Genomic DNA, 11,234 nt, shown 5'->3' on the forward strand with positions numbered 1-11,234 from the left:
AGCAAGCGCTGTGGCCACCCACTTGGGGCTCAGGCCTGGCGAGTGGTAAGGAGCAGGTCACATTTCACACGGCCTCGTGGCTGACAGCGCGTGTGCACAGCTGGCTCTTGTGTGACCTTCACCACCCTGGTAATTATACGCACCCCCCGCCCCCTTTCATGGATTCTGAAAACTGCTTTTGTTTCAAACGGACACATTCTTTATATCCCTCTACTTACCTGGTTATGTGTGTGAGAAGGAAGAGAACCTGGTGGGTCAATCGTCTGGCAGCGTTCTTCTGGGTGGGGTGTACGGAAATGTTTCTTTTCTCATCAGATGGATTTCTGGCTACCCCACCGAAGTGGTGAGCTGGTGAAAATAAAGAATGGAAACTAGGGAATGATCTTGAAGCCAACCTAATGGAAGTGCTGCCGCAGACTTTCCGGGGCTGAGGGGAACATCAGACTTCCCCAGAGGTTCGCTGCAAAATGCCCACCCAGCTATTAAGGAAACCGGACTGACCTGCTGTGCACAGGACACAGGGCCTCTGGCAGTCACATGGAGAAGCAGGCTGCGACTGGAGCCGGGGGGTGGAGAAGGGAAAGTCAGCGGGGTAGAAATTCGGAGCACGGGGAGGATTCCAAATCAGAAGCAGAACGCTTTATACCTATTTACAGAGGGTTTCCACCACCGCTGGACATGCCGGGACCTCGCTGAGGAACATCACATTCTGGTTTCGTGCTGTCAGGGAATGGGCACATCTTCACCAGGCAGAAGGGCAGATGCTGAGAGGGGAGCCCGGGCTTCACGGGCTCACTAATTCTTTCCCATAGCCTGTTCTGTTTTCTGTCAACAGTGAGGAAATACATCCTAGCAAATGACATCCAGTAATGCTTTAATTAACTGTAGTATTTTATGCTGCGATATGCGCCACGAAATCACTTCCAGATGGGGGAAAATGAATGATATTTACACAGAAAAGCAATCCCTTTATTTTCAGGAATCGATACCTTGAGGGTCCAGGGGGCTTATCTATTTTGATAAATACTAGAAAGAGACTGGAAGAGTTTCTTTACTGTGTAAAACCTAACAGTACTCTTTCTGCACGCCAGCTTTTCATGTGTCCATGTTTCCAAGGCTATTGTTTAAATGGCCCAACACAGTTCTAAGGATTTTATTTTTAGCAATCTGACTTGGAGGAGACAAGAAGTGTGAAACACTTGCTTTCACGCTCAAGCAAGTTGGTTATTTTGGAGATTTCTCTTCCTAGAGAGAGGAATTACATTTCCAGCTGTGAACCTGTGGCATTTTCCCTAGCGTTCTGTAAACGGGGGACCAGGACTCCCTGTCCAATGGCAATTCAGGATGGGCTGGTGTCGCGTCCCCTGCATCCCCTGCTCGCTCGCCCTGCCTGCCCGTCACTCTTACATTGGTCCTTGGACGTCTGCTTTCGGTCCTGTTCCACCTGCACCGAGGAGCTGCCCGAGGCATGAGAAAGTCGGTGCCCTTTCCTGGGAAAGCCCCAGGTACTGGGTCTTTGTTCTTCAAGAGAGGGAGGCGTGGCAACAGCTTCAATTCCAGAACTGAATTTAGAGGTCAAAACACCCCGTCCATGGTGGTTCCCGTTTCCCTGTTATGATCCAAACAGAACTTTCTCCAGCCTGGGCACCTCTAACGAGCAATCAGGAAGTCTGTCCAGAGTAAAAACAGCAGTGAACTCTTTATCAATTATAAATTACGAATATTTATTTTAACCACATAAGGTGACTTTAAGTTTTTTTTTTTTTTTTAAGGGCCTAGAGAAAGCGGAGGGAAGGAACCGGTACAGTATCTATATAATTTAACTGAATAACAGAGTTGTTAGCTACTGTTTTTAATCAATGAGTGCTCCTTTATATATATTATTTCAAAGTGACAGTAATAAATAAACCTTCTGTTTGGGGCTTGATCATCAAAACAAGAAGAATCCTAGTGAGTATGGGGACAGCATGATTTCTGCCATGGTCCCTACCACCAACACAAATTCAAAACTCAAGCTGCTGGCTATCAGCAAAAAGAAAAACCTTTACCATTTGGGTACCAGCTCAGTTATACAGTAATTACACTTGCTTAGAGTCAGAAAGGATATACAGTTATGAAAATGTGCAATAGGAACCCTTCAATAAAGCAAATTTCTGTTACAATGGTTCTTCACAAGAAGTAAGCGTTATAATCACGTATGGAACTTTTAAACCTAGATGCTGGGCCCCACTCCAGACTTCACTGATTCACAATCTCCATACATCTGTACTTGTAAAAAAAAAAAAAAGAGCCCCAGGTGATTCCGATGCAGACCCCCCAGGTGAGAAACATGCTCTGTCTGTACGGGACGCACACAGGGCATGCAGCGCCCATCAACGAGACACTTAACGTAACTCCTACTGACTTCTGCTGGCTCCTGGGAGCTTACTGACAGTGTAATAAATCAAGAAAGCAACTTCCCTGGCTGCGACCACCACCCGGGGTGCAAAACAGCAGCTTGACATCTCAATGCCATTATGGAGACTTCCAGAAAATGACTCCTCATGATGAAACACAAAGAGGAGTGTGGATCTGTAAACACTGAGAGTGACAAGAACCAGGTGTGGGAGTCCACTGGGTTTCCAGCTCCCAGGCCGAGGACAGATGGCTGAAGTGGCTGTTTGGAGATGGGCCCATCATCCCTTCTTTCAAGAGTGGGAAGAGAATGTTAACCTCAATTAGCTCGGGCTGGATAACCTTACCAGAGCCACACCATGGCTATCTGGGCAGAGTGAAATCTATCGACTGAGCTGCCCACGTGCCCCCCTAGCCCCTTCCCTGCCCTTCCAGCGCTTTTCTTATTTAGCCAGCTTTCCCTACTGGGGCTTAGCTAAAGGCCACACCTCTTTCTTCCATCACACCTGTAATCTTCCACTTCATAACTTGGGCCCTAGAGCCAAGCCCAGACGACATCTCTTAACGGTCCGGCCGCAGAGGGAATCTCACACAGCTGCATGTGGAGGAAGGGGTGAGTTCCAGGCTTTCTCACCCACGGTGCTGGGATAGAAGCATGGAAAGGAACAGGACCACATGCCAGAGGGTGTGACTGCGGGGGTGAGGCTACAGAGTCAGCGACAACTGGACCAGTCGGGGGCAGCCCGGGACCAGCAAGTGAAGCACACGGAACCTTCACCCCCAGCTACCTCTGCTGCAGGAATCAGGGACCATCTCGACTGCCTTTTTATAATCTGGCTGTTACCCGTCTTCTCCGATTAGGACAGGAATTAAGACAGGACATGGGAGAAACATGTGAATGACCCAAATGCCCCAGCAAGTTTCAAGACTGATGATCTGAGAGTCGGGGAAGCACAGGAGAGGTGGGGGGCTTCCGGGGATGTGGGTGCTGGTGGGGGGTGTGTCACTGGCTGGGAGAAAAGTGCCCCTTGGACGCTCCTACAGTCTCTTTTTAATTAGTTTCTCCAGTTTGCGGATGCGAGATGACTCCTGTTCTGGAGTTGGAGCCAGGAGGGACAGAGAGCTGGAGCCTTCGGGCCCTGAGGGCGGGGCGGGGAGCCTCTGGCGGAAGAGATCCAGCATGCTGCTCTGCTCGCTCCTTTTCAGCCCCTGAGGTGGAGAGAGAAAGGAGGGTGACGTCAGCTCTGGCCCAAAGGGCCCGAGGGCAAGCGCAGTAGCTGGTATTCACTGGGCTGAGGATTAAGGCTTTCTTCAGGGAGATACCAGCCCTGGGTAGCAGCCTGGGAGAGAATCAGAGGAAGAGGCAATAGGAGAGGAGGGAGAAGGGGCTGAGAGGGCGGAGGTCAGGCAGCAGGATGCGCGAGGGTAGCCTCCTCTCCACTGCAGTCCCGCTGAGCCTGGCTCTCTGCTGGGCGCCAGGGTGCCATCAGAACGGGGACATTCACAGGCCCCGGATCCTCCTCCTCCTTAAAAGGCTTCTGAGAGTTGGGTGTGCAGCCCGGGCCAGGCACGGGCACTTTGAGATACCTCCCGGGGGCCCATATCCCATCCCCCAGTTAACCACCGAGCGTGAGAAGAAGGCGCCCGGGGACAAAACAAAACGCGGAGCCAACCTTCATGTCCAGGATCTTCTGGAAGGTTTCTGTGTTGCAGTCCGTCAGGAGTTTGATGTAGTTGTCCACAAACACCACCAACGGCTCGTGAGGGGCCATCACGACCTACCAAGGGAGAGAGGCGAGAGTAGGCCTGCCGGGAACACTCATGATCGGAGGCCGAGGATTATCTTTCCTCACTTGCAGGCCGATCACAAAACGGACTCTGCACGATCTCCTTAGGCGGCGGCAGCTGCAAACCCAGAATGTCCTGACAGCCTGTTTCATCTCGACACTCAGTTAGAGCCATGCTTCCTAAGTTTCCTAAATCATAAATGTAACCTGGATTGCTTCTTAAGTACACCTTCCTATGTCCCTCCTCTGAAGGTTCTAACTCAGAGGGCCTGGGGGGAGTCGCAGGACCACGGGAAACACTCTGCGGCAGGGTCCCCTGTTTGAGACATTTCGTAGGTTCATGGTACCTGCTCCTTCTGTCCTGATGTATCACTGTTCCCGAAGGATGGCCTCAAAAGGCACTGGATTAAGTGCATTTTCTCAAAAACAAAACCCTAGAACAGCCTCACTCTTCTCAAGACTTCAAATCTGGAACTTCATTTAACTACATCCAATTCATGTACCAACAGCAGGAAAGCAATGGCATCGCAACCCCCACATTCACTGCCATTTGGTTCTCAGTGTGGCGTCTGATTTCCTTCCTCCAGCAGACTGTTTTTTTTTTCTCCAGAGGCAACCATTGCTTCAATTTTCTTTTGTTTTTTAATTTTTAAAAATTATTTAATTAAGTTATCTATTTGGCTGCGTTGGGTCTTAGTTGCGGCACGCAGGATCTTTTGTTGCGACGTACAGGCTTCTCTCTAGTTGTGGCGCGCGGGCCAGCAGACTGGTTTTGTTTTGAATTTCTGAGAATATGACTCAGACTGGTAAGGAGTATTCACTCAGAAATTCTCTCTAAACCCTGCTCTCCACCCTGGTGAGTAAACCAGCTAGGGAAGAAATGGATTAGCCTGCTTCCAGTTTCTTCAGGCCAAAGCCTGAGGTCTGTGTGGGCCCCTCACCTGGTCCCACCCATGTCAGGGCCTGTCGCTACTTTTCACTCCTCCATCATTTGAGTCATTCTGTTTGAAGACAGACCTGAAGGGCCTGCAGGCCCTGGCCTTCTAAGAGCATCCCCTGACAGTTCCATTTTTTCTTCAGCCTTCTCTCCCCTCCCCAGTAGGCCCCCTTTCCCCTTGACACATCCAGATGGAAATCATATGCAGGAGCTCAAGGCTTCCGACGTTCTCAGCACCATCACCCCATGTATAGTTTATTAAATGGGGCTTTAGAAAACCCATTTGCTGATTAGAATCAGTTACGCAACATCTGTTCAGAGTTCCTATAAAGTGGCAGAGTTCAGAGCGCCAAAGAGGTTTACGTGGACCTGAGTAACTGATAGCTGGGCCAGAAATTCCTGCTAAGAAGCAGAGAGATCCCTGACTTAGACGCTGATCCACAGTGACAACGCCACCCAACCTCCCATCTTGGTCAAATCTTATTACAAGAGAATCCCACTATGATGAAGAATTCATTTGTCAGATAGAATTACTGACCCCCCAGTGACAGTGCACTGACTTTCAACAATATCTGATGAAGCCAAAGTCTGGTTCAGCCAAAGAATGTGGACAATCTTTTAGGACTGATGGGCATAGGTCCTAACCTGTGCTTTCAAAGACTAGTACGCAGTACTCCTTGGAATAAACAATCAGATAACCAGGCCCTTTAACCGAAACCCCGAGGAAGACACAAGCCCCACCTTGAGGATCATCTCCGCTCGGGTCATGCCTTTCACCACGATCTTTGTGTAACTGGCTGGGGCTTTCCTCACCACCTGAGAGCCGATGGAAGGCAGATCGAGCAGGACCATCTTCAGGGAGTGGGTGTCCAGCAGCAGCTGAGGGAAGAGAGCAGAATAGAACCAGCCACTTCACAGGGACACGATACCTGGTGTACGCACACTGATAAATAACATTTTCCTGATTTTAAATGTAATACGTTCTCATGAACGAATGAACAAACATAAAAGGAAAAACATGAGTTATAATTACTATGACCCAGGAAAAAATAATAAGACGTCACAGTTCAGTGTGGTATCATTCCCACCAGCTTGTGTGTGTGTATAACATGCTAGAGTTATACTGTATAGACAGTTTTACAACCTGGTTTTTCCACTTAATACATGAAGTTTTTTGAATTCTATTTTCCCATCTTGGCAGTCTTTAAAAAAAATCATGATTTTTAATGGCTATACAGTACTCTATGGGGTGTGTGTGTGTGTGTGTGTGTGTGTGTGTGTGTGTGTGTAACTTTAATATTTTTAATCGTTCCCCTACACTTTGTTTCTAGATTTTTATTATTATAAATAACGAATACTGTAATGAACAGCTGTGTAGATATAATTCTAGGTCTATCAGTGGCATTTCCTTAGGAGACAGTCTTTGGGACAGATCAAAGGATAAGGACATTTGGAAGGCTCCTCTTACATATCCTGAACTGCTTTCTGAATGGAATGTACCTATTTACATAGTGCAGACCGCACCCACATCAGCACTGAAAACTGCCATAAAAATTTTGCGTATTCAACAGGCAAAAAATGGTAATTCCGCACTGCTCTATTTTGGATTTCTCTGGATACTAGTGAGGATGTAGGAGATTAAATCAAATTTTAACATCAGTATCTTGGCAACAAACTGTCTTTTTCTTTCTTTTCTTTTTTTTTTTTGGTTCTCTTGGATGCCAATTATTTGGAAGGCCATCAGCTTTCCTGATTGCCCACCAACTGCAGGCACAGAAATGGCATATATACACTGGCCTGTTCAAACAGTGTAGGAGAACGGAATCACACGCCCACCAACCAGACAAAGGTAGCAGCAGGGTGACAGTCTCACTACTGCAACTCTGATGGTCAATCTTATGTTCAGGACAGGGCTTGCTGTATCTACCACTGCCTGCTCCTCTCAGAAAGCTTTTCATAATTATATCAAGCAGGGGTGGAATGGTATCCCTTCAGGCCCTAGGACACCCTGAATTCTCTCATTCTCCCTGTACTTTGCTATGGACAGGAGAATTAACGACTAAAGATAAGACAAACTCATTAATGAGAAACACTATTAACTTAATGGACATGGTGATTATAATTTTGACAATGGTACAAAAATTTGGAGAAGCCATCAATGTTTTACTTGGGATAACACAGAGGGAAATATTGCTCTCAAAAAATGGTGAGGTATTGAAACAGACTGATTCTGAAGTTTATATGGAGAGGCAAAAGACCCAGAATAGCGAACGCAATATTAAAGGAGAAGAACAAAGTTGGAGGACTGATCCTACCCAACTTCCAGACTTATAATAAAGCTACAGTAGGGACTTCCCTGGTGGTCCAGTGGTTAAGGCTCCACACTCCCAATGCAGGGGGCCTGGGTTCGATCCCTGGTCAGGGAACTAGATCCCGCATGCCACAGCTAAGAGCCCACGTGCCACAACTAAAAGATCCCGCATGCCACAACTAAAGATCCTGCATGCTGCAATGAAGATCCCGCACATGGCAACGAATATCCTGTGTGCCACAACTAAGACCAAGTGCAGCCAAATAAATAAATAAATAAATAAATATAAAATAAAATAAAGCTATACTAATCAAGACAGTTTAGTACTGGTGAAAGAATTGACAAATAGATCAACTGAGAAGAAAAAGCCCAGAAACAAATCCACACAAATATAGTCAACTGGTCATTCACAAAGGAGCAAAGGCAATTCAATGGAACAAAGACAGTCTTTCCAACAAATGGTGCTGGAACAGCTGGACATCTATGTTCAAAAAATAAAAATAAAAGGGAATCTAGACACAGACCTTACACCCTTCACAAAAACTAAATCAAAATGGATTACAGACCTAAATGTAAAACACAAAACTATAAAACTCCTTGAAGATAACATAGGAGAAAACCTAGATGACCTTGGGTATGGTGATGACTTTTTAGATATAACACCAAAGATATGATCTGTGAAAGAAATAATTGATAAACTGGACTTCATTAAAATGAAAAACTTTTGCTATCCAAAAGACAATGTCAAGGGAATGAGAAGACAAGCCACAGACTGGGAGAAAATATTTGCAAAAGATACACCTTATAAAGGACTGTTATCTAAAATATACAAAGCTTTTAAAGAAAAACTCAACAATAAGAAAACAAACAACCCAACTAAAAAATGGGCCCAAGAGCTTAACAGATACCTCACCAAAGAAGATATATAGATGACAAATAAGCATTTGAAAAGATGCTCCATATCATTTGTCATCAGGGAAATGCAAATTAAAACAGCAACGAGATACCACTATACATCTATTAGAATGGCTAAAATCTGGAACACTGACAACATCAAATGCTGGTGAGGATGTAGAGCAACAGAACTCTCATTAATTGCTGGTGGAAATGCAAAATGTTACAGCCACTTTGGAAGACAGTTTGGTGGCTTCTTATATTAAAACTAAACATACTCTAACCATACAATCTAGCAATCATGCTACTCGTTATTTGTCTAGAATTGAAAACTTATGTTCACACAAAAACCTGTACCTGGATGTTTTTAACAGCTTTATTCATAATTGCCAAAACTTGGAAGCAAACAAGATAACCTTCAGTAGCTGAATGGAGAAACTGTGGCACACCCAGACAATGGATTATTACTTAGTGCTAAAAAGAAATGAGCTATCAAGATATGAAGGAATCTTAGGGACAACTAAGCCCATGCGCCACAAATACTGAGCCTGTGCTCCAGAGCCCACCAGCCACAATCACTGAGCCTGCGCCACAACTACTGAGGCCCACGCGCCTAAAGCCCGTGCTCCGCAACAAGAGACGCCACCGCAATGAGAAGCCCACGCACTACAATAAAGAGTAGCCCCCACTCGCCGCAACTAGAGAAAGCCAGCGCGCAGCAACAAAGACCCAACGCAGCCACAAAAAAAAAAGATATGAAGGAAACTTAAATGCACATGACTAAGTGAAAAGGCCAATCTGAAAAGGCTACATATTGTGCACGACCCATAACACAGCACTCATATCCTTTAGAGAAATTCTTGCCTATGTAAAAAAACAAACAAACAAAAAAACAGTTCCCTGCATCCACTGTTTGTAAAAGCAGAAGACTGGAAACAACCTAAATGCTCATCAGCGGTAGAATGGATAAACAAATGGTGGCATATTCATGCAATGGAATATGATATTTTAGTTAAAATGAGTGAACTCAAACAACCTATAACAACATAGATAAATCTCAGAAAACATTATGTTGGGCAAAAAAAGCAAGTGGGGGGCTTCCCTGGTGGCGCAGTGGTTGAGAATCTGCCTGCCAATGCAGGGGACACGGGTTCGAGCCCTGGTCTGGGAAGATCCCAAATGCCGCGGAGCAACTAGGCCTGTGAGCCACAATTACTGAGCCTGCGCATCTGGAGCTTGTGGTCCGCAACGAGAGGCCGCGATAGTGAGAGGCCCCCGCACCGCGATGAAGAGTGGCCCCCCCCCGCTCACTGCAACTAGAGAAAGTCCTCACACAGAAACGAAGACCCAACACAGCCAAAAATAAAGAAAGAAAGAAAGAAGCTTTCATTTAAAAAAAAAAAAAAAAAAAGCAAGTGGGGAATGGTATGTATAGTACCATTTGTATAAAGTTTAAAAATATGCAAAACAAAATTATATATCTATTGTGAATAGATCCACATGTAACATATCAAAACATATACAGGAATGATAAAAATCAGAATAGTGATTACTTCTAGGCATGTAGGGAGGCTAGAGGAAGGTAGGGTCCAGGGGGGACTTCAGCCATAACTGTAATGATTTACTTTATATAAAAAAGATCTAAAGCAAATGTGGGAACATGTTAAGATCTGACTAAGCTGAGTGGGGAGCTGATATTCTTGACATTATTTTCTATACTTTTATTAACTGAAACTATGTCTTTTTCTTCTTCTTTTTTTCCCACACTATGTTATTTGAGGCCTAGTGAGGATTCAACTTTATCTTCCATACAGCAAAATTTCAGAGCCTTGTCAAAATCAAAGGTACGTCTTGGCATTATTTGCTAGCAGGAAAAAAAAAGATCAATGATCATTTAAAAACTTATGGGGATACTTCCTGTTTTTTCTGTACTTTCTATTTCCCAGAGATATATTATATGCATAAATAATTGTACAGTCTTAAGTGACAGGAAGAGCTTTGAATGAGCCAGACATAACTCTCTAGTGTCTCCCATATTTTGAGAGATAGGACTTTTTCAATTCCCGGCCAGTCACAATAAAATTTTGTCCTCACCAGACAGCTGTACAGATGGAAATCTTCGTCTCAGGTTTTACCGGAAGTAATGCAGTCAGAAAAGGTGGGAGCTAGTCTGACAGGCTTAGCAGCTGTCTGTGGGCAATGAAGGTGAAAGGCCCCATTTATCATGAAAATCTGCTGGCTTTCATCTTTGAAAAGAGCTGAAAGTTCATCCCCTTAGGCATGAGGCATTGGGCAAGAGGTGGCCATCCACCAAATTTGTTTGAGCCTCAGAAATAAATTTTGGGGTGGTGTGGCTCATGTTCTTGATGGGCTACTGGGGTGCAGATCTGGCCAGCATGCAATGCCTGGGAAGCGTCATCACCCAGCAGTGGAAAGCTCTGAGGGGTTTACTTCTTAAAGAGCCCCTACAACTCTTGGGGGTCATCATGACTATCACAGTGATGGAAACCTTGAGTAGACAAGATAAAAGGCCCACTGCTAGAAGGTAAAGGACCATATATACAACGCTAAGTTTCAATGAGGTGACACAGAAGAGACAGTTCCAGATATGAAGAATGGATGGACCAAGGTGAGGACATGCCTAGTTTCTTTCCTCTTTTCTTTTTTTTTAAATTTAGGTGTAACTTTCATACAGTAAACTACACAAAGACCAAGTACATAGCTTGATAAACTATTACATATGTATACACCTATTACCTCATTAAAGATATGGGACACTTCTCCATCGACAGAAGAATGGATAAAGAGACATGGCATATAAGATGTTACTGAAAAACCCGAACGAACTTTTTGGCCAACACACACACACACACACACACACACACACACACACACACACACACACACACAC

At 45.2% G+C, this 11,234-nt stretch overlaps 1 protein-coding gene across 4 annotated transcripts in view; it reads right to left on the reverse strand.

The window, feature by feature from the left end:
* Positions 1-254: 254 nt before the first annotated feature.
* The window catches only part of VPS53 (VPS53 subunit of GARP complex), a 125,459-nt gene continuing 114,479 nt past the window's right edge, over positions 255-11,234 (reverse strand). For 2 of the 4 annotated variants that reach the window (XR_003791911.1, XR_003791913.1), the window contains exons 20-25: positions 5,860-5,997; positions 4,068-4,172; positions 1,408-3,603; positions 647-825; positions 502-556; positions 255-348 (exon numbers count right to left, since the gene is read on the reverse strand). Coding sequence is in view for 1 of the 4 variants with exons in the window: in XM_029211579.1 (XP_029067412.1) it covers positions 3,433-3,603; positions 4,068-4,172; positions 5,860-5,997 (414 nt within the window). In the remaining 3 variants the exon portion in view is untranslated. Of the gene's footprint in view, positions 349-501; positions 826-1,094; positions 3,604-4,067; positions 4,173-5,859; positions 5,998-11,234 lie in introns of those variants that run through there. The other 2 variants (XR_003791912.1, XM_029211579.1) reach the window with 2 other exon arrangements.

This window comes from Monodon monoceros, unplaced genomic scaffold, assembly GCF_005190385.1.
Source record: "Monodon monoceros isolate NGI ecotype Baffin Bay Population unplaced genomic scaffold, NGI_Narwhal_1 Super_Scaffold_9, whole genome shotgun sequence".
NCBI classification, from domain to species: domain Eukaryota; kingdom Metazoa; phylum Chordata; class Mammalia; order Artiodactyla; family Monodontidae; genus Monodon; species Monodon monoceros.